Raw genomic sequence first — 23,569 nt, forward strand, 5'->3', positions numbered from 1 at the left:
TATTGTTTCAATCTCTTGAAGTGACATATTGGGTGGCTTCTTGTAGGGAAATCTGACAGGGAAGTAGCCAGCAAGCTGGTCTCCCTGTGTGCAGGGAGATGGTTGCATCCATGGATCTGTTTTTTATTTCATGTCTTCCATCTGGGCTGCTTCTGTCCAATATGCTCTACTCAAATGTAACAGCCTGGTTGTAGTCTCACTTGTAGCCAACTCAGCCTTTCACTTAGGTTTTGGTTTCTCCTGCCTTAGAGAAAAGTAGTCCTGTGAAGGGTTATTTTGTGTGTTAGCCTTGTAAAGTTGCAAGTTGGAGCTGTTGGGTTGGATGTCACATAGTGATGAAGGATTTCTTTGAAGGGCTGTGATGGTGTTGTCTTCAACTTTGTGTTCAAGGTAAAATGGATTTCTGATTTAGAATATGGAAATTCACATCAACTCAGTCATGTTCTTCATAAGCCTCATGGACCAGTTTAGAGATAGAGAATATCCTGAGCAATTCTCAATAAAAATCACCATCAGGAAATGTCAGTGCATAATTATAAGCATTTGGATGCTCTGTTTTCCTTGGAAAAACTTGGCATGAAGACCACTGCATGTAGGAGAGAATAGCTACATAAGTATCTTTGGTTTTGGCATAGAACTGATTACTATCTAATGACATTTAACAGCATTCCTAGTTTTATATTTGATATATGGCATCTTTCTTAATACTGATATATATGTCTGATAGATAAAATACTAGACTAAATGGGACCATTACTGTATCTTGTCATTATTCCTTGCCTTGTTCTTGCAAGTCAGACTTGCTTTTTGTCAGAGTTTTACTGAGTTTTGTTCTTATGAGAGAAGTTTCTAGTTGAAGGTAAAATAGCCACAATACTCTATTGTCTTTATGATTTTGATTTTGTTTCCTTTGAAGTTTAGTTAGCAGTTGTGGTTTGTCAATTTGGAGTGCAGGTATGGCATCTGGCTTACCCCTTGCTTTATCTGTCAGATCAGTTTCTCAGGCTGGGTGAGAATAGCTGGGGTTTCCTGCTGTTTTGCTCTCAGTGGAGGGAGGACCCCAAATGACGCTGGGGAAAACTTTCTCTGAGCATACTCAGCTTTGCATTTTTAAAGGTGATAAAGGCTGGGTTTTACTAGAAAATTACAAAGTTTAGAAATTGCTGTACTGTGGTGCTCCATCTGATGACAGAGGCTTTGCACAGCTGCTGTAGGATCTGTGCTGTGTTTCCCCAGCGTGGCTGGTCTGGGGATCCACATCTCAGGATCTGCAGACCCCGAGTGCCTCGTACCCTCCCCGTTATTCCGTCACTCTGCTACAGAGCTCAGACCGTGCTGAGCCTGGCTGGTCCCAGCCTGGGTCTGGGCTGGCTGAGCTGCTTGCATGAAGTTGTGCCTGAGCACAGGCAGGTCTCTCAGGGTGGGACTCCTTCACCCTTCAAACTGGATGCACTGACCACTAATAAATGAGAGTGGACTGTTCAAAATTGCCCTTGCTTAGGAGAGACATTTTGGTAAGAGGAGTCAAATCCCTCCGCTCTTCCTGCTTGCAGGCTTCCAGTTTAGTGTTAAGCCTCAAGCAAAAAGACAAAAGAAATACTGAAAGTGGCATTTTCATGATTTTTTTAACCTCATCTATGGACTTAATGAATTATTCTCAAGGTCGTTTAGTTAGAAGCCTTTTTCTTGTGAAAGGTGTGGTTGGTAGTACCTTATGTTTTAACTAGGCTTAATCTACTTGGTTTAACCTGAGATGCTGTTTTGAATAACTGAGGGAAGAAAAAGTGGTATTTTTTATGGGTTTTTGTATTGACTTTTGCAGAATGAAAAAAAGACATGCACCTTTATGGGCTTTGCAAAGGGGATACTCCACCTGGCTTCCCTGGTCACTGTCAGCTGAGGAAATCACAGGCAGGTCCATGTTAGGTTTGGGAGGTGTTGTCTCCCAGGAATCTAGATTTGAGACTAGATTGAGGTTGTGTTTAGTGAGCAAAATCCTAAATGTGTTTGGGAAATTTTGCTGTGGGATATTAGCTGTTTTGTCCTTTCTGTGTCTCTGAGGGGATTCGGTTCCCCAGACTGACCTTTTTGGGGTTGGTATCCACACCTTTTCACCACCAGGGATTTTTGGGTCGCAGACCTTCCCAGACTTCCCCACCCCTTGCCAAAATGAGATGCCAGGAAGGAAGGGAGGAGCGTGGTATGAATCATCTCAGTTCAAACCGTTGAAAGGAACTTTATTTGTGCGAGTCCATAGCAAAGGGGGCTTCCCCCTTCCCCACCAGTGCCGTCATCCCTGCTTGTGATGCGGATCATGCTCTGCCCAGCTCTGCAGAGTGTGTAAGCGAGACAGAGCTGCAGGAGAGAGCTGTAATTTATAAACGTATTATAAACCATATAAATCTGAATCATTTTAAATAGAAGATGACCTTTCCCTGCTTAACACAGCAGCTGAAAAAGAGGGTCGGGGTAGTGTGAAAGCAGTGGAGAAATTCAATCCATGGTGCCTTTTTATTGTTCCTCCTGTGTTGCTGGTGCTATATTTAGAAGCTTACATCACTTAAGGAATGATGACAGTCTCTGCCCTCCCCCTCCCGCTCTCCCCCTGCTCTCCCTCGCTCCTTCCCTTAGGATGGATCATGTTTTCATACTACTTATGAGTCCTACAGATCTTGGGGTAGGATTTTTCTACAGCCTTTTAGTGAGTGCTGCCGTGGAAAGCGACATGTGTAAGGATGCGATGGCACCATGGAATGTCGCCCTGAAGGGGAACAGGAGCTTGTGGTGCTGCTTTCCCTGCCTCCCCTTCCTAAAGAGTCAGGAACAGGGTGGAGGTTGTATGTTTTTTCCTTTTTTCCTGAGAAGCCCCAGTGAGGGACTGACCATGCCACGACAATACAATGAGTTGTTTTTGGTGTTTAAGTTCAGAGGTGGGGAGAACCTCTGAGCAGCATGGCAGTGACACTGAGTCCAGTGAGCTGAGCCAGCATGGCAGGGTCTGCAGCAGGCTCTGCCTTCTGCACCCTCGCTCCCTGTCCTCGCCTGTCTGTCCAAAAAGATGTAAAGTACTCAAATCTATGGAAATAACCTCTTGATGCAGGTGCCCTTAATGCTAAAATATTTCTGCATTATGCTGCTATGTTTGGCAATTTCCACTTGGAAAACTCTATTAAAATGAATTATTTTAGCCTGAAACATCTTTGCCTGAGTGTGTGCAATGACAGATCGCCTTCTGAGCAGCGGTTGCCATCCCCAGCCCCCACCATGGGCTTGGAGTCAGGATGAGACCAGAGCTGCTGCGCTGGGAATGGGGGGCCAGGGAAGGTGCCTGCTCATGTCTGAGCACTGCAGGAAGCAGCGTGGCAGGGACAGTGTGCCAGCGGCCGCCTGCCTCTGAGGACAAAAGGACAGAAGTCCTGAAGCCCAGCTCGAAGCCCCAGGCCCCTCAGCCAGCAGCTCTGCCGTGATGGCTTTGAGACCGTCCCCGTCCTCCCCGCTGGAATTGCACAATGGGCTTTTCTTCCTCTGATTGATCAGGAAAAAGTCCTGCTGCTTGTGGGGGTACCTCTGCCAGCAGCTGCCGGTGCTTCCCGCCTGTGCAGGGCTTGCATTTGTGGTGTCCTTAAATAGGGGGAGATTCTAATCCTGCCTGACTGAATGTGCATTTAAATTATGAAAGTCTTTGCTATCCTTTTAAAAACATCTCAGCATTTTTCAGTGACTTACTCTTGTTAGACAATTAGAACGTGCAGATTTGGTTAACAGTCTGTAGGATTCAGGTAGCATTATGGGAGGATAAAGAGAATGATGCAGAGAAATCTATGAAGTGGTATTTCAGCATGGAAGTAAATCAGTGTTAAGGAACAAAGACTCCCTTTACTACAGAGATTGTATACTGTTTTTTCCTTAAGATCTTCTTAAAACTTGGATTCTGGCTTAAAATGTGACTGGTGATTTTCTGTTTGTGATTCTGCTCAATGCTGCAGCTCTTCTCAAGTATTTCAGTTGTGATCACTACCAAGCCTTTGTATCAGATTTTTTTTTTTTAATCTCAGAGTTGCTCTAGTTTTGAGATTTGTCATTAAACAGACGATTTATAAAAAACTTACATCCTGTGCTGCAGGGAGCTGGGGCTGCAGAGAGGGATGTGTTAAAATAAATAAATAAATAAAGGAAAGCAGAACAGAGCGGGGGGATGCCTCAAAAGCCAGGGTGTGGAAGTAGGTCAGGTTTTCCCCCCACCCGGGGCTGGGTGGGCAGGGCTGCGCAGCGTGGGCTGCAGCCCCCCGGGACCCCTGCTGCCGCCGAGCTCATTGGCGGCACGGCCACAGGGATGATGTCATCTGCACTTAAAGGCAAAACCAGGAGGAAATAGAATTTCGTTCCCATTATTGAGCTGGTGTTTACAGTAGTTGTAAAATATGGCATCTGCGCCAAAATCTGTGCTGGATCGGGTTTGCCGCACAATGCAGCAGGATGAATCCGGGAGGTGGAGATCTGCCCGGAGAGCTATCAGGGGCACGCAGGCAGGGAGAGGGTTCTTTCAGCTGCATGGGTTCTTTTCTCCTTGATAAAAATTGTGATTATGCTAGCCATAATGCAGGTAACACCACATGGAAGTATTTGGGTGTTCATTGCTGCTGAGGATTTGTCACTGTAGCATTACAGACATTTAAGATGCTTTTAAATACAATGTAATGAATTATTAGAAAAGAGGCAATACAGTTGTGTGTAAGATGAAGCTCACATATCCAGCCTATTGTTTAGTATTGAAAAAGCAGTAAAAGAAACAGCTATTTGTGTAGCTGTGTAGTGCTTTGTAAAAATCTAAAGTAGTTAGAATGCTTTCAGCTTTTAAAAATCAGATAGACTTTGTGTTTGCAAATTTTGCAAGCGCAGGATTGAAGTTCAGATTATCCTTTATGTTTAAATACAAATTAAACGCAGTAATATTTATGGACCCTGGTTGCATTTATTATTTTTGTTGTTTGATAAGAGGCTGAGTAAATGCAGACATTGATGCCAATTTTTTCCTTTTAGGATAGTTTTGGAGGGCACCAGGGCAAGGTCTTTCTGGGTTAAGGTGCAACTCCCATCCTAAGTGTTGGACTTGGTGATCCTTGTATGTCTCTTTCAACTCCAGATATTCTATGTTTCTGTGATAATTTGGGTTATATACCAGGAAGAATTCAGCTCCTGGATGACTGCTTAGGAGCTATTGGTGTGAGATGGAGAGTGGTGCCCTGTTGGTACAATTTGGCTTCAAAGATTTGAGATTCTCCTTCTACATGTCCCTTGGCACAGTAGAAGAAAAAGAGCTTTCTGGGGATTGCTCAAACTACCTGATTCAGTATTCAAAAATAAGCAAGCAGACAAGACAAAAAAGGCGTTTTTGGCCCTCGCTAACAGCAGGCCCCCCTTGGCAGCTCCACTTGTGCACAGGAGGTTCAGCCATCATGGGCTAGTTTTGATTTGGAGAATTACCCTCAAGTCTAATGTGGCGACAAAAATTCTTTCCAAAAAGAGGAAAACGGTAACAGTGAGTGCCCCTTCTTGCAGATGAAGAAAACCATCCAGAGAGCAAAATAATGGCTTTAACAGAACCAGCACCCTCTGTCCCTTTGCCTGTCTCCTCCCTCCTTCTCTCCCTTGCGCAGTAGCAGAAGTCATTTGCCTTCTAGGAACCGAAAGCATCACGGCAGACCTGGCTCAAAGGTGTGGGATCTCAGAGATCCTTCCTTGGAGCATCTCTCCAGCATACTGGGCTGCCATCCAAGGCTTTAAGCTCCTTTCAAATATGTCAGTTTTTGGTTGCAAAAAGAGATTATAGAACTAAATTGATGACTGCAGAATTAAGGCAAATTGGGTTGGAAACAGGACTGGTCTTGATTGAGCAGGGAAAAAACCCCACCCTCCAAAACTTTTAAAAAGTGTTCCAAAACCATTAAAACTATGAGAATTATAAACCTCAGTTTTTAATAAGAAATTTACTTCTCATTCTGGGTAAAATCTCTGTATTGTGTAGGATGAGATAAAAGTGTTAGAGAGTCTCTAGTGTGACACATACATAAAAGCAAATTTTTTTTATTGTGAGCCGATGATGCATGTGTCTGTGTGCATATGAATGGCTGCAGATATTTATTTTACTTTTAAAAATTTTGAATGCAGAGATGAAAAATAATCCACCTAAATGCTGCTGAAAGTGTTAGTAGATACATGTGCTTAATTAAAAAAAAAATTTAGAAAAAGGAGAATAATCAGAGTTCCAGCACATCCCTGAATAGATATAAAATGATATAAAGGCTGATGTGCAGCAGGGTATTTGCTGAGCAGTTGTACTGATATGTGTGTTTATATTAGGTCAATAAAGATGCTCTGTTGGCTGCATCTGCAGATCCAGTAGCCAATTGATCTAATGCAGTTTCTAAAGGCTTTCTATACAGGTGATGTCATCCTTTTAGCTCCGTTCCCCTCCCACTCTCTTTCCTCCTTATTAGATATTTCATCTTGCTGCGGAGCATCCAATCGATGGGAGCTTCTCCTGAGGGAGCTGCTGAGAAGCAAGCAAAGATAGTAGGAATTAGGACTCCAGCAGTCAGCCTTGCTGTAGCTATGGACGTCCTGTTTTGTTTGGCATTACAGAAATGTTTTAATTGGAAAAGCTAGGCGTGGATTAGTCGTGCTATCTGACTGATGCATTAGAATACTGAGCGACACTGCAGAGTTGTAAACGGCATTAAAAAAAAAAGGAGGAGGGGGGGCAAAAGAGAAAAGGGTTTGTATTGCAGAGGCTTTTAATACATTCCACAGTGCAAACCTGTTAGAGCATATATCCTGGAGCTACAGTACGGATGCGAATTCAATTTCTGCGTTTATGATGGACATGAGTATAAAGAAGAAACTTTAATATCCCAGGGTGTGGGATTCCTGGATCGCCTAAGATGCTGAAGAACCTTTGCAAAATTTCATCTACAGTATTAGTATGAAGTTTCTGAAAGTGGACCCGAAGATAAGCCACTTGTAAATGCATTTTAGAAGAGAAAAAAGAAATTTGAAGAATTCATACCTTGCTTTTTAATGTATTGTTACTTTAACCTGCAGTTCTAATCCATTTCTGAATTAATTCAATTTAAGCAGCACTTTTTGGGTGCATGCCTCTTGCCTGGAGGAACGTATGGATATTTGTATTTGAGAAGCTAGGAAACATTTTGATTTGAATTTATGTGCTTGTTAAAACTGGAACATTTTTATAGGAATTGCTGCTGCTGCTAACTCCCTGCAATACTGAGAACTCCTCAGATCTAGTGGAAGCTGTAATCGAATTCAGTGTGAAATCCAAGCCTGAGAAGTTGCATATATGTACATTGCTGCTTTATGATTTTTAAAGAGAAAGCAGAAGGGATTTTTCTCATTTTTTCCCCCTGTGGCTTTTATTTGAGCAAGGAAACTTTTTTCCCCCAGCCTAAGAAATGGCTTTTCTTGTTCGATGTTACGCCAACTGCCTACAGCCCTGGGCCTCCAAAGTAAGTAAGATTTTGTCTGTGCTGCATTTCTGTGACATGTATTGACAGCCCTGGTGCTAGCTGAATGTTCCCTTCTCATCCCAGCAGCATGCTGGGTTGAAGGAATCCTGGCTGTGCATGAACTATTTTTGTAGAATCATTTCTAAACAGGAAGGGGGACCTAGAAATCATGGAATTGTTTTATATACCAATAGCTTAAAAAAACATTAAAAAAAAAAGTTTTTTGGCCCCTATGTCAGCTCTGTGGACAATATCCAGTGGATTGCTGCTCTACCAGCCAAGCCATTTATTCACTCAGTTACTATTGATAAATGAAATTATCTAAAATGTTAGGAAGGGGAAAGTTTGTTTTTACTTTTTTTTTTTTTTCTAATGGCTTATGAGACCCTATTAACTGATTTTGCATTCCAGTCCATAGCTAAGAATTCTTTACCTTTAAAGCCATAAAGATAAAGCACTTTTATTGCTCTCTGAAAAAACTCACAAGCCCCCCAAAACTTGTACAATCCCCCAAAATTTTGAATGAATCTGTTCATGTTTGATAAGTCTGAGGAGAAGCGTGCATAGGATTAAACAAACTGACGTGCTGAATCAGACCTGAGTTTGTGCCATTTCGGTTTTAGCTGAGCTTTGTACTAAAAATCTGTTTCTATGACAAGTGTTTTATAATAATACATAATACAGCAAAATAAGTCATGTCAGAATTTTAAATATGTAAGTTAAATATGTAAGTTTCAAGTTTAACTTGAAAATGTCAAGTATTTTGTGTTTTGAAACTAGAACTTAGATTTATGTAGATCTGTGCCAGAATTGTTTTAATCAGCTGCTTTTAGACTGGTATAGGACAGTAGTCAGAAAATGGGCTGTTGACTCAGTTGTAATTACAGCTGTCCTGGATGTGACAGTGTGATGATCCATGGATTGAATCAGAGCAGGATGATGTCATATTTCTTATGACTAATCATAAAGGTAGGCTTTGTGAAGGTAGAACACTTCTGAAGGTTAACCTTAGCCTGGGGAGGTTAATTGCTGTGGCTGTGGAGGAGCAGAAGCCGGCGTTAGGAGCTCTGTGGACACCTGGAGACATTCTCCAGTCCAAGGTGTCTCTGAGTACCGGTGCCCACAGCACTTTCCATAGCACACCCTGTTAGTGCTGACCCACCCTCGTCCCCAGAGACTCCATGGCTTTTGCTTTCCAAAAGTAAAGGTGCAGAGTAGACTTGTGTAAAGCAATCAGTGCATTCCATTTCCCTGCATCAGGAGCTGTAAAAGGAGGATGAACAGAGGGAGAGAAGAGTGAAAGTGTATCTGCAGTGCCCTTTCAGGCAGGTTCTTGTGGAGGTCAGCGTATTTCTGAGGACTGCTGATAACTGGAAACATGTCTGAGAGAGTTCACCCTCTCCTTGGCAGGAGGGATGTTGGCTGTTTGCATCTGGAGGAACCAGCAGCAGAACTGCGCGTTGTGAGGGATGGTCTCTACCCTGGGGACCGTGCCCTTGCTGGATGATAGACTGTGGGAGATGAGATAAATAGATGCAGGCATTTGTAAGGAAACATGGTGAGGATGATAACAGCAAGGAGTGTGGTGAGCAGTGATCAAAGCCGTGCCAGCTGTCGAGCCACTGTGGCTCTGGAAGAGGATGAGGGAGGATAGAGGACTTCGCATCACGTAGGTGGAGATCTGTCTCCACAGCCTGGTTCTGTTGGCAAGGACAAGAGACATTCAACTTACATTAAACAAAACCCCTGTGATGCCAGTGCAGTATTTTAAAGAAAAAAATAATTCACAAACCTCAGCAAGATTTTGCTTGTCTTTGTAATTCTGATCATAACTTTCTCTGTTCAGTTGTCTGTGATCCACTTTGTGGTATTGGACTTGTAATTGTAACTGTGCTATGAAGTCATTATGAAGGAGAGCTCTAAACTGAACGATTTAAATGTAGAGGGTTCTTCTGTAATAGAAATTTTCCAAGCCTGGAATGTACCTACAGTTACTGTGTGAAACATGAGGGTCTGATAGGGAGAGTATGGAGTGGTTAGATAATGTTTCTATAGGGGCTATTCAAAATGGATGCTTTTTGAGATAATGTACTTTTTATAGAAAATAAGAATTTTTGAATTAACATTTAAGCTTTTAATTTTTTTTTCCCTGAAGGAAAATAGTTTAATTCAAGATCCCAGGTGAATATGAAACTTAGCTTATGGTAGTAGATGGTAATTTATTTTCTCTAGGCTTCTGTGCTCTTGTCTTTCTGCTGTTTAGATAAAAATCTAATATTGTGAGGCATAATAACGATACATTTGCTCTGTAAAAGTTTGTGTTTGGGATAGAGCAGAAGACTTGGAGTAATTTTTCAGTCCCATTCCTATATCTGGTGTCATCTCAGAGGGATGTGATACAGTTTTTGGTTATTCATAACTAAAATCAGTGTAACCTTATCTTCTGATTACAGAGAGCATCAGTTTGATCTCCAGGATCTTGAGTTGAAACCTTCATGCAATTAAAGATTTAATTTCAGTTCCTCAGAAGAAAATCAGAGCTTTGGCAGTGTGTCCTTGATTTGATCGATGTCATCCTTATCTTTGCTAGCATGCTTACATGGAAAGTAGCCCCAGTAGTGTGAATTTTAAATGTTTTCAGCGCAAATAGAGTAACTGATGCTTTGCTCTATTTTTTCAGTCAGTTTTGATAAGGTCTTTCTCTTCCCCTTGGTCCTGCCTTTCCCATCAGTCTGTCTGCCTGTAGCTCCAGCCCAGCTTTCAGCGTCGCAGAGCTGGCCCTGTCATCCCTCGGTGTGGTTGCTCTCTGAGCTCCTCTCCTGGCTCCTCATGGTTCCCTTCCCTCCTGGAACTTTGCACTGCATGGTTTAGCCCTCTTTGGAATTCAGAGTATTCGTGGTCTCTCCTACCCTATATTTTCTGTTCCTTTTCCCCTTCATCCACTGCTCAGAAGGATTGCTTTGATTCTCCATGTTTTGCGTCAGAGCACAGCCTCTTGGTTTCTCAGTACTGTGGTCCCTGGGCACTTGGAGAGTGAGGACTTGGACTGACAAATGACAGTTTTTCTTACACTTAGATACAAGTCTTAACTCTGTTTTCTGTAACCACTTGCAGGATACTTTTTGTAAAACTTCTGAAATGCATTTTTTTGCCTGATAGTTTAAGGTAAAAATGGTTTAATATGAGCTATGTGGCCATTTACTCCAGAAAACTTGGATTTTCTTATGCTCTGGTGTATTATATGTTAAAGTTAAGTACAAGTACACATTGTGCTACTTTTCAACAGAAAAAGCCTTTTCCTGAAGTATTGTTTTTATGGGAAATTGGCTCTTAATATGCAAATAAACACCTATCTGTTCATTTATTTCCTCCTAGACTTTGGTTTAAACCTGCTTTGTTAGAATTCTCCTTACAGCCACAGCCTAGGTCGGGACCATCCTCTTTTGCCTCTCTCACTTCCATGAATGCATTTCTTGATGAATACAGAAAGAAAACGTGGAAGCAGCAATGGAAGCCTGGTGCTCCTTTGTTTTTTTTGCATGTGCAGTAACCAAGGGCCCCCTTACACAGCTCCTGGCTCAGAGGTGGTGCTGACAGCATCGCCGTGCTCCCGTGTCCTTGGAGCCCTCTCGGTGCATCCCAGAGCTGATTGTCACCTGTGTGACACGACTGCAGCGTGGGGCTGTAGCAGCCTGAGGAGGTGTAAAGAGGGATTGTCACCCTACTGTATTTTACCAATCCGTGCAGCTAGCAGTTGATAAATTATTTAGTCCATGAAGGTCGATGTAAATGTGGAATTTTATGTGCCCTGCTCTACTCACTTAGGATGAGAGTTGCCAAACGTCAGGCTGCTGCTGGCTGCTGGGGTTGCTGGGCTCCTTGTAGAACTGGGCATCTAGTCCCTGTCACCCTTTTTCTACTGTAATTATTTACGCAAGGCACTTTTTACTATTGTATTAATTTTCAGTGGCGCGAACAAAGAGTAAAATTTGGAGTAAAAGAACTATTTTTGAACATGCCTGTTCCATATTCAATATAAAAAAAACACAAGTCTTCACATTTTTAAAAATGCTACTTTGTGAATGGACCAGAAAAGTGTTCATCTTTATTTTTTGCACCCATCAATTATGTTTACTTGCTGGATATTCCCTTTATAATGGAGCTCCCATCAATACTGGCACAGTTTTTTGTGGGTGAATTTTCAGACCCGCTTCTCCAAAGCTGAGATGTTTGCGTGTCAGACACTTAGCATTATCATGAGTTAAGGCATAGTAGTAATCTATAATTTAGACATATGAAAACCAAATTAAAATTGCATTACATGTGTGGTTTAAGGCAACACCAGAATATAGTTTGAAATTCTGTCCTCATATCACCTTATTGTAACTAAGGAAATGTAATACTTCAGAGAATTTTAATTTCTATGTGCTATAGGAGCCACAAAGACCAAAAAGCTCTTGGCTACCAGAGGCAATAAACAGCCTCTAGGGATTATTAATTCTTCCAGATGGTTTTTGCGTGCTATGTGTGATTTTTTTACCTTGTTGTAAGCCTGGGGATATTTTAAGAAGGCTTCAGGAATAGTTTTTGAGGCACTGCAAGGCTGTAATGCACGATGTCAACTTGGTCCTTATTTCTTTGAGATTCATGTGTGTGGTACAGATAAAACCAGGCATAGATACTGTAGATAGTGAATTGAAACATTTAAATAAATATTGTCATGAAGTTTGTGTAGTTGGATAGCCACTGAGGTTTTTTGCATCATGTTATTGAAGGGCACAGGATTTTATCTGGACCTGTTGGGTAAAAAGCTTGAGCCATCACTTGGCTTTAAAAACAACAAAAACCTCACCCCCCAGACATTATTGGTGCTTTTTAAAAAGCTGAAGAAATCGGGTTTTGTGCTGCTGGTGAACCATCTGTGGTCTTTAAGGAGGAAATGGTTTTGTTTGCATTAAGTCTGCAGACTGATGTCAGCCTGGGTAATTCAGCTGGGCTCATCTTATTCTCTCTGTGGACACCTAAGTGGCCTCTCTTTGTATCTTAGAGAAGCAACTTTCTTCTCTCCCATTAACACAGCTCTAAGTGTATTTTGAACTGGATGAGAATTGTGGCTTGTATGTAAAAGGTTAACATAAAGCAGAGTTAATTTATACAAATCCTTGAATCCTTGAAAAAGATTACTGAAAATTCTACAGAACAACTTCAGAGAAATTGTGGGTTTTAGTGGTTTCTTGTTGATTTACTGGCAGGATATATGAGATGATGAAAATAATTTACTGATGCCAAGAAAAAACATCCAAGAGTTTTGTTCCTTTTTCATTTCTTAGATGGAATGAATGGAATGGAGGAGAGCAGAAAGTGGGACATAGAAAGGATTGCAGGTGAGAGACTGCTGTCAGTGGAGTGAGCAGTGCTGCTCCTTCTTCAGTAGGTTGTAGAGAGGAAAAGTAGAATGAATTAAATAAATTGGTTATCTTGTGTAAATGAACAAGCTGATGGTGGAAACAGAAGCACCTAGTGAGACCATCAAAGCATCTTGCCAATAAGATGGTGGAATGTAGGATTTGCTGAAGATTTAGTTCGATGTTAAAAGGTGTTGAATCAAGGGTACCAAAGAGGAAATGGTGTTTGAAGGGACTGGAGAAGGACATGGTCACTGAAAGGGGCGAGGTGGGGGCTGGAGAAGTCCTGTTTCAGAGGACTGGGGTCTTGTTCAGCTCTTTGGTTATGTGGTCTTTTTAGTTTGGCAGTTTGGTTTAATTAAGAGTTAAGGCAAACATATTTGTTTTTTTTTTTTTTTAAAACTGGCTTCTTGTGACAGTCCAGGCTTTCTGTCATCTGAGAAAGGAAAATTGCTGTCCTTAAACCACTTGGGTATGGTGGAGGCTGAGCAGGAGTGTTCCTAAGGCTCAGAGGTTACCCAGTGTCATTACAGTTAATGCTCCAAGCGTGTGTTAATAGGTTCCAGCTTACAGCAGTGAAAACCTCTTAATGGAAAACCTCAATAAACAAAATGCTCAATAAATGTGCCTTAAAATTGGGACTGTTTGGCTTGTAGAGCTGGTTTTCACAGTGAGGTGGCTGAGTTGGGGGTTTTTCAGTGGCCCAGCAGCTGTGTGTGTGCCCTGACACCGCAGGGCTGCACTGCGCTTGTCCTCGGGTGTTTTATGGAAAATAACTCCCGTGTTGTTTCTGAATATTAGTCTTGCTGGCAGCATTTCAGGGAACTTCAGAAAAGCAAATAAGGTAGAAGGTTACTGACAGTCTGTAAAACCAAGGACAGAAGATTTGCTTATACAGCCTGGAAAAGGACAGACTGTTCTCTCAGAGGCTGATGCTTCTGCTGTGTCCAGACTGCATCGATTGGTTGTAAACATCCATATGGGCTCCTAGAAAAATTGATAAAAAACTTTGCTATCAAGGAGTATTAAAGAAAGGGGCAAACCTTTTGATTCTTTATTGCCCTTTTTCTTTCCATTAATTTGAATTTGGAATGGACCAGAAGACTTCAGTGGGTTGTGCTTCCTTTATTAGTTTTTATCCTCATGATGAGTCCTTTGGCCACTGTTCTTATTGTGGGATCTTTTTGAGTATGTTAGACAAACATACAGTTTACTGCAGGTTAAAACACAGTGGTGAAGCTTTTACACACAGGAAAAGATAATTCATAGGTCTTGTGCCCCTCTGTCAAGACTATTTTGCAAATTCATATTACCTATGCCTTTTCTGCATGTGTTTTTTGGTTATCCAAAGTGTAACAGTAAACACTGATACTTATTTTCAAAACTTGTAGCCCAAAGGCACAGATGCAATTTTTCCTTAGGGCAAAAATGCCAGGAAATCCTAAAGTAAATCTCTTTGGAAATAAAGGATGAAGAGCATGGTCTCTGCCAAAAGAGGTTCTACTGATTCCTTTCTGTGGAAAAAAAAGGGGAAATAGAAAAATCTCCGTTTGGCCAGTCTGTGACAAAACTTATACTTCTGAATTCTGTGGTTGCCTTTCTCTCTATTTAAACACTGCAGTGGCTTTCTATAACCTTTATTTTTAGCAAACCCTTTGTAGGGAGAACATGAAGGGAGGTTGTCCTCAGGCTGACCATCACTTTGTGTCCTTTTCAGACAAGTTGATGGGCAGTCATCTCATCAAAGGTCATGTCATTTGCTCTGTTGGACAGAGCATGTGCAATCTTGAAAGTCTGTTATAGCAAAATTAGTTTTTAATTTAATTCCCAAGTATTCTGTGTGACTTCACTGCTGAGAGTAAATGGCGTTTACGTGGGAAGTAAATGTCACTGCAGACGCACTGTCCTTGGTCTGCTGGCCTGTGAGTTGTGCCGTGGATCAGAGATTATACTCCAGTTAATTTCAAAATTACAGACACGAGACTTGGTGTAGATACACAACCTTGTACTCGCCTTTGTTAAACTTTATACTGTTCTCGCAGGAGAACAGTGGGAAACCTCAGCTGTCTCAGGGAGAGACCATCAGGTGATTATTCTGCTCTTGTTACCAAACTGCTTTTAGAAAGTTGGTAATTCTGTATAAAACCAAAATGTCCTGATGTCTGTTAAAAAAGCCAAACAAAAAAATCAAATAAAATACTCCTTTAAAGTAAACTTTTATTATATAATAGGAGAAAGGACAGGTTTGGGGCTTGCAGAGCTTTTTGGGGTTTCTCTGGTTTTGCAGCAGGAGTGCTGCTTCCCCTGGCATTGGTGCTAGGTGGCTGCATCCATGAAATTGATGGAAAAAGCCAAACTCCTGGTGAACCTTTGGAGTCTTCACCTCAGGTTTTCAAGTCTGCTGTGGGGAGAGTTTAGTATTTTGTGTATCTCAGTTTTTATTAAATGTTACTCAGTGCTGGCTTTTTCACTCCCATGTCCTCTCCCAACATCTCCTCCCTTTCCTGGCTGAGGTGACTGGCCATGGCCCAAATGAGATGGGATCAGCCTGTGAACCCTTGTCCAAAATTTCAAATTCCTTAAACAAAAACAAGTCCAGGCTGCTGGTGCTTCTGGGTTTGTGTAGCATGGCAGGCTGATGCTACAATTAGGATGAGATTCTGAAGGATTTAGTCTTTTCTTCTCTCCTTTTTCCTCTTGTTTGCAATAATGCTTTAAAAATTCCCTGTTGATCCAGGATTTTTTTGTGTAATCACCTACTGTGTTTTCCTGACTCAGAGGGGGTTCAGAGCTGAAGGTGGCTGTGTGGTAACTTCCTTCTATTTTCTTAACTTTCTTTCTGGTACAGTTCTGAATTACAGTGTGGCATTTCAACGGGGGGTTTGTTCCTAAATATCCCTTTGTTGGGAAAGGTCAGTCACAAGGATGTGCTGGCACTGATGCAGGGACAGGCTGTGCCAGCATGTCAGATGCACTCATATTACAATTCCAGATTATCCCTTCTTGTGAAAAAATGAAATTGTTGTGGTTTAAAGTAGCAACTAACTAGTCTGTTGGACTGTTTATCAGAATGTTGTGGATGTTTGTGGTTTTCCTGTCTGGGGGTGCTGGGGTACACAATTAGCCAGAAGATATTGCAGATCTAAACATCTGCATCCAAAAGCATCTAATATGGGCATAGTTGGACATTGCTGTGTGGACCTTGTTTCCCAACACAGGATTTTTCAAGATACTGATGCTCTTGTAACAAGAGTTTCTAAGTTTCAGAAAAAAAGTCACAGTTACCAATAGTTAAGACAATTTTATGTCACTTGCAACAACTTCCCAGCCACAACCAGCAAGAGCTTCCCGCGTCTGCTGTCATGTTGGTACAGAAACATCCTCTCTGTATCTTGCTGCCTGGTGAGCTCTGCAAGAAAGAACAATCACTTTGGGTAATAAAAATGGCATACAAAAGACAGAAGCTGTGATTTATTTTGGGAGATCGAGTAGAGTGGCAAGCAGTACTTTAAAGGTCACTTGTCTCAAATAAACCTTATCTCTCTCTCAAATTTACAGAGATATTGTGATGTTGCCTTGCATCTAACTTGCATTAAATGTCTTTTGCAAGAATATATTGCAAAGTCCAGCAGGACTTTGCATCATCCATACCCATGTGCTTTATAGGCGCTGGAAGTGAAGGGGAGTGCTGGCAGGGGGATTGAAGAGCAGTTTTGATTAATTAGTTGTTTAGAAATACTCCTTTGGGAAGGCTGGCAGTGCTTTGATCATCAGTGGGTTTTTGTGAAAATGGCACACAAAATATATGCACAACCTGTTTATTTTGAGAGCCATGTCTTGTTCCATCATACTTAGAATTACAGAGTCACAGAATGGTTTGTGTTGGGAGGGACCTAAAAGCTCATCTTGTCCCAAGCCCCTGCCATGGGCAGGGACACCTTCCACTAGACCAGGTGTAGCCCCACTTCTCAGTCTAGGTGTGGAAGACAGTGTTCATCGCAAGAATCTTAAAATCTCAAATAAATTAGAAGAGACAAACTGTATATGGCAGTGCATATGTGTGGCTGCTGGGATGTCTTTGTGCCAGAACAGGCTTTAACAGCACCAGTTGTTGGTAAAGAGCAGCACCTGCCATTGTTCTCCTGGGAAATCCTGCAGAATTGGTTCTACTCTTGGTCCTGCTCACTGTTTTATTGGAGCTATTTTGAAGGTTTGAGAATCTGGATAGAAGAGAGCTTAAATTAGATTTCCTTATGTCTGTGTTACCACAGTCAGCATTGGATTTGATCGTGGACAAAAAGATTGAAGCTGAAGTCGGAGCTGTTTGCTGGAATAGGGAGATTATAAAGGTGGGGACAGCCTGAAGAGTTTGCAGCAAACCTGTGGTCTTTAAGCTAGAGCCAGTGAATCTGTGTGGGGTGATTTGTTCTGTAATTTCCTTAAAACTCCTGGATGTTTCACTTCCACTGCCCTTCAGCATTTCAGCAGCTGCCTTGCCCTGTCCATTTGCCAGCGGGTGCTGGTGGATGTGACCTCCCTGGGCAGTGATGCTCTGAGCTGTTGGGTTGTGGCTCTGGGAGCGTGGCTGGGGGCACTGCAGGGTGCTGGAGCAGGGTCACCCTGCAGCACAGGCTGAGTGCTGCCAGAGCACAGAACATCCTCCACGCACGCTGCAGGTGTCGTCGGTGCCATGGCGCTGCCTTAACCCACGTGCAGGCTCCGAGGCTTTGGGGGCAGGATGTGATGATTCCTGCCCCGTGCCTGCTGGGAGCAGAGCCTGGAGAGTGCTCTTCTGTGTGTGGCACAGAACTGGCTTCTGTAGGCAATGTGCCATTTGGATTCCAGAAGTAACCACCCTGTGCTCCAGAGCAGAATCAGATCAGAATCAAATCTCAGCTTCTCTTGCACATTTTGTTGTGGTCAGAGGTTCCATCTCAGTGTACGTCAGCTCTTCCCCGGTGCTGTTGGCCCCTGGGTTGAATTTTGTCACCTGAGTGCTTTGACCTTTTTGCTGTTCTTAAATCCTGAAAATAGGTATTTTCAGCCTGTAAAACTTTTTCTAGTGGCTAAACATAGGCTTTAATATGTTGTGTTTCCTTCGTATTTAGATCAAGTTCACTACAACTTAAGTTCCCTAACCCTCATTCTGCCAACCTCCTTTCTTCCCCCTACTGCTTGAATGGGGTTTTTTGTGGGATTTTAGCAACTTTTGGCTTTTCAGACTTTCTCCTTTTCGTGTGACCATAGATATGAATTTACAGGGTATTTTATACTTTCTTCTGTTAGGAAAAAACAAGGCTAGAATAAGGTAAAACTTACAATAGTGAGGAAGAATAATGTTTTCTTTCATAACCCATATGAATTGTTAGGTTTGAGTAGTGATAGCCAATGAGAATATCATTGGGAGTTGCAAGGGATGCAAGATCCCTCATGTTCCTTGTCACAATTTTGGTAGTAAAATTATGTTGCATTTGTCAGAGGGTCTCAACAATTTTTTCCCTGGGTGTGGGGAAGGTTTGGCAAGACCTGTGGTGCCATCTTTGTTTTCAGAAAATATGTGAACTGGTGTTTGGTGAAGTAGTTCTCTTGAGTGCTCTTCAAATAATGGACATAAAATTGTCGTGCTAAATCAAAGCCTGTTTTTCACTTCTCTTAAGTTCTCTTAAGTTCTCAGTATTTATAAAGTTGATACCAGCTTAAGAGTATTTTCCAGTACTCTCCTTTAAATTGTAGGACTGAGTATCTATAGCTGACATAATCATATGTGGAATTTGGTTTGTTTTACAGAAGAAATCTTTTAATTTTGATGACAACAGTTGATGCTGTTGGAGTAGTTTTGGACCTTTTCTGCATCAGAACTTTTTTTTTAAAAGAAATAGTATGTAACTTGTATAATTAAAAATGATAAAAAGCACAAAGAGAATTGATGATTCCTTTATACAATGTGCTTTTAATATAGTTGAGTATAATTTTAAAAATTTAATATTTAAATTTTAATAATTTAATATTTTAAAAATAAGTATATGTAGCTGACATAATCATATGTGGAATTTGGTTTGTTTTACAGAAGAAATCTTTTAATTTTGATGACAACAGTTGATGCTGTTGGAGTAGTTTTGGACCTTTTCTGCATCAGAACTTTTTTTTTAAAGAAATAGTATATAACTTGTATAATTAAAAAATGATAAAAGCACAAAGAGAATTGATGATTTCTTTATACAATGTGCTTTTCATATAGTTGAGTATAATTTTAAAAATTTAAATATTAAATTTTAATAATTTAATATTTTAAAAATAAGTATATGTAACAAAAAGTAAACAAGCAGCTGAATTAAAGGACTGTTCATTTGACAGTATCCCATGCAGTTCTGAGTCTTTCAAAGCTACTTTAAAAGCTAAAGTAGAAAGAATATGTTTGTGAACTTGAATAATGCACTCAAATTTAGATATCTGCACATGTGTTCATTTACAGATAGATTTATGAAATGGAGGTGCTGTTGTACATAGCTGTAGCCAAAATGCGTAATATTCTTTTTGGGTACTTATTTCTTTAAAGAAAATTTAAAGCCCTTTACAGACCAAATGTTTTATTTAGATTACATTACTTTTTGTTCTACATTGGTATTTTCTAAAGGCTTAAGAGTATTTTCCAGTACTCTCCTTTAAATTGTAGGACTGAGTATCTATAGCTGACATAATCATATGTGGAATTTGGTTTGTTTTACAGAAGAACTCTTTTAATTTTGATGACAACAGTTGATGCTGTTGGAGTAGTTTTGGACCTTTTCTGCATCAGAACTTTTTTTTTAAAAGAAATAGTATGTAACTTGTATAATTAAAAAATTATAAAAGCACAAAGAGAATTGATGATTCCTTTATACAATGTGCTTTTAATATAGTTGAGTATAATTTTAAAAATTTAATATTTAAATTTTAATAATTTAATATTTTAAAAATAAGTATATGTAACAAAAAGTAAACAAGCAGCTGAATTAAAGGACTGTTCATTTGACAGTATCCCATGCAGTTCTGAGTCTTTCAAAGCTACTTTAAAAGCTAAAGTAGAAAGAATATGTTTGTGAACTTGAATAATGCACTCAAATTTAGATATCTGCACATGTGTTCATTTACAGATAGATTTATGAAATGGAGGTGCTGTTGTACATAGCTGTAGCCAAAATGCGTAATATTCTTTTTGGGTACTTATTTCTTTAAAGAAAATTTAAAGCCCTTTACAGACCAAATGTTTTATTTAGATTACATTACTTTTTGTTCTACATTGGTATTTTCTAAAGGTTATTCCTGAACTAAGGTGCATAAATTGAACTTATAAGGAGGAATCCTGCTTCTTCATAATGGATTGCAATGTCAGCTAAGGTTAAATACTGTGTGCTGTTTGGCCAGCATCATATATTTGTCATCTTGGGGTATGTCACATAGTTGTAAATATCCAAGACCTTTGTTTTATAGAAGGGTGCATTGTTTTCCATCAGTTTTATGAAATGTGACGTGTGATTGGGTCAGCTTAGTCTAAACTAACTTTTTCTCAAAATGTATGTCAAGTTACACGTTCAACTTCTCTTTGATTTTGATTCAGCAATAATTCAGCAATTCAAATACAAATTTAAATGTGAACCAAAGTTTTATGAAAAACTTTGTCTTCAAATCAGACTTACACATCTTGTTCTCCTTTCTTTTTCCTGCCTTTCCCCAAATCCATTTTATTTTCAGCTTCCAGCTGACCTTACCAAGATGCACCTCACGGACAATCCTCATCCCCAGGTGACGCACGTCCCTTCCAGCCAGTCGGGGTGCAGCATTGCCAGTGACTCTGGGAGCAGCAGCCTGTCTGATATTTATCAGGTAAGACTGCTTTGGTTTCATAGCTTCCTTGGTGTTAAATCTATTCCATAAACAGGAATAGAGACCCTTTATCCAAGACTAGGTAAAACCCTCTTGATGCTTCCACCTGTCCCTGTGCTGCCCATGGGGCTCATCACTCCCACAGACATGCAAAAAGCTGCTGCTTGTAAAGCTGTTTTTGTTGCTTTTCACGTCTTTCTGTACCACCAAGTATGCTGTGGCTTTTAAAAGTAACATTTGTTGATTCATGGGATCAGTTTCCTTTCTGAAATGGAACAAATCTCTCGGAATCAGCCTGGTGTTTCCAATACCGTCCTTGATTATTTATATTTATTGCTAATAGCAGATGTTCAGTTCTGCAAACAAAAGTGTAGTAATAAACCCACTTTGCACTAATTGACTGTGGAAATTCTAGTGTGGTTTCCTGAGAGCAGAAGTTGGCTGAAAGCCAGAGACAGCTTCATTTGTTTACTGATAATACACTTAATAAGTTACCTGTCTTGTGTCAAATCGTAGAGCTCATTTCATGGGTGTTTATGCTCTGGTTGATGAGGGGGCTCAGCTTGGATTTGTATTGATCAGTAGTTTCACAGCTTTTCCACTTCCAAGTTGCAGTCTGACCACAATACAGAGTATACAACAGCTGTTGAGCCTGGTGTAGGTGTAACTTGATTTTAGACACCTGTTCCTTTTCCTTAGGTACTACCTGGATATTATTTCTATACTGGAAACAGATTAATGATACCTATTCACAGCAATATGTTGCTTAGGGAATATGAAAAATAAGACATTAAAGCAAAAATTACTTCAGAACACTGGAAGTGTCCCTGCATTTTTGTCCTATTTAATCTACAACTCACTGCTTTAGATTTGCTTGCTGCCAGCTAGATCAGGAGTAGCTGGCATCCCTGAGAGAGTCTCTCCAAGATGCTCCATAAATTCTCTTATTTCTGAGAGATTGTGCTGGAAGATGATGTTCTGTATCTTGATTATTTTTACTCTTTTACATTTTCTGAATCAAGACCACATCAGAATTGATGTTAGGTTAGGGTTAGGATTGTGAGAGTCAAAGAGCCGACAGCTCCAGGGACAGTGGGGCTGGAAAGGGCCTGCCAGGGAGACCATGGCAAGGGCATAACAGCAGGGTGCCTGAGTAGTTTGGAGAGGTTGCTCTGAGTGAAAAGCACTTAAAATATATTATTGATAACAAAGATATCACTCTAGCAATGATATCTTGTAATAAGTGAATACTCTTTATCGTGTGTGGGTAATTGCCTTCTATCTATTCATCCGTAAATGACAAAAGAGCATAATTGCTAAACAAGTAAAAATTATATAAATAAAAGAAATAATGGAGTAACATATTTATATGCACTGTAGCAAAGAAACCATGGTGCTAGGTATTTTGTACACTAAGGAATAATTAATGTGAAAATGACTGCAGATTTTATATTAATTTATAGGAGTTAGGACGTTTCAGGTAAGAATTTCCTTTTCAGTGACATTCACCCGTCTGGTTTTGCATCCTGAAGGAAATGAGGACATCTGTTAGAGAATTCCTGGCTGGCCAGGTTGATGCTGAGGCAGGTCACCACTGTTCATCACTGATGAGTGAGATACTGAAAAATAATTCTACAGCCATGTATGATCAGAGCTACAGTGACATTAACTGTGAAAGATTGCATTAGAGAATCAAGCATTTGATAAGCTGTGGGTGAAGAGAAGACATGCTACAGATGTGGCATGAGGGGGGAAAATCCTCCACAACCCACAATGATTTTCTCCCCCTTAATTTTTAGTAAATTTTTTGTATCCTTCTTATATGCCTAACGTGCAAATAGTAACCTGTTAAGAGATGTATTTTATGTGCATTTATGTCTTTTATGGGTTTTATTGCAGTAGCTGTAACAGTTAGTGTTGGAGAATTCTCTTACTGTTTGTCACAAATCTATAAGTGATCACTGGATATTACTTAGCAGTAGATGAATGTTGTGTAATAATGCCATTGCACAATATTTAACACAGCATTATATTGCAGCAACACATTAATATAGACAGATTGTGAAATCACAAAAAAGAAAAGTGGTTTCCCCCAAATATTCATCCTATTATCAAGGTAGAGAATATCTTTGATATGTAATAAACCTACATTTTGAGTGTGATGTATTCACTCAATGACTGAAAGCATTTTTGGTACAGCAAAATAAGGTTTTCATAAAATGTTTGGAAAATGATGCTTTGTTTTTGTAGTCAGCTTCATATGTATCATGCCAAGCGTCACATGCTAAACTCTTTAGAAATAACATTAGTGTCACTAACATTCAGAATAATTTTGATTAATGTAGCCTTGAAATGACCTTTTGAATTAATGGTATCTTAACATTAATTTTTACAGTAAATAGTGCAAACTTCATTCTAGAATTTGAAAACATTATTAGAATGCTAGAAGCAAAGAATGAAACAATGTTTTATTAAGATATGTAAAGATTTTCTCTTCATCTGTGTACACTGCATTCATCAATAGTGTTGAAATGAGGTTTCACTTGTTCCAGCTGCCTCTCAGTTCAGAGTAAAGCCCATTTCCAGTTAAGCAGGAAATGATGAATGTAAAGCTTAGTGAGATCAGCAGAAGATTCCTGCCTGTAAGCTCTGCTGTGGAGACATTGTGTTAAATCCTGAGTTAGTTGCAAAAAGTGATGAAAATTTATTGTTTTCTTTCTTGTCCTGTGCTGTTGCTATTCCCTGCTGGAGATGTCAGTGTTTTGGTGTCTGAAACAC

General features: G+C 40.3%; 1 protein-coding gene across 13 annotated transcripts in view; it reads left to right on the top strand.

Moving 5' to 3' along the window:
* RAPGEF6 (Rap guanine nucleotide exchange factor 6) overlaps positions 1 to 23,569 on the top strand; it is a 122,627-nt gene that overhangs the window by 54,314 nt on the left and 44,744 nt on the right. For all 13 annotated transcript variants that reach the window (XM_041481804.1, XM_041481798.1, XM_041481806.1 and 10 more), the window contains exon 7: positions 20,660 to 20,791. In XM_041481804.1, coding sequence (XP_041337738.1) covers positions 20,660 to 20,791 — 132 coding nt within the window. The remainder of the gene's footprint in view (positions 1 to 20,659; positions 20,792 to 23,569) is intronic.

This window comes from Pyrgilauda ruficollis, unplaced genomic scaffold (assembly GCF_017590135.1).
Source record: "Pyrgilauda ruficollis isolate IOZ18807 unplaced genomic scaffold, ASM1759013v1 scaffold57, whole genome shotgun sequence".
NCBI lineage: Eukaryota > Metazoa > Chordata > Aves > Passeriformes > Passeridae > Pyrgilauda > Pyrgilauda ruficollis.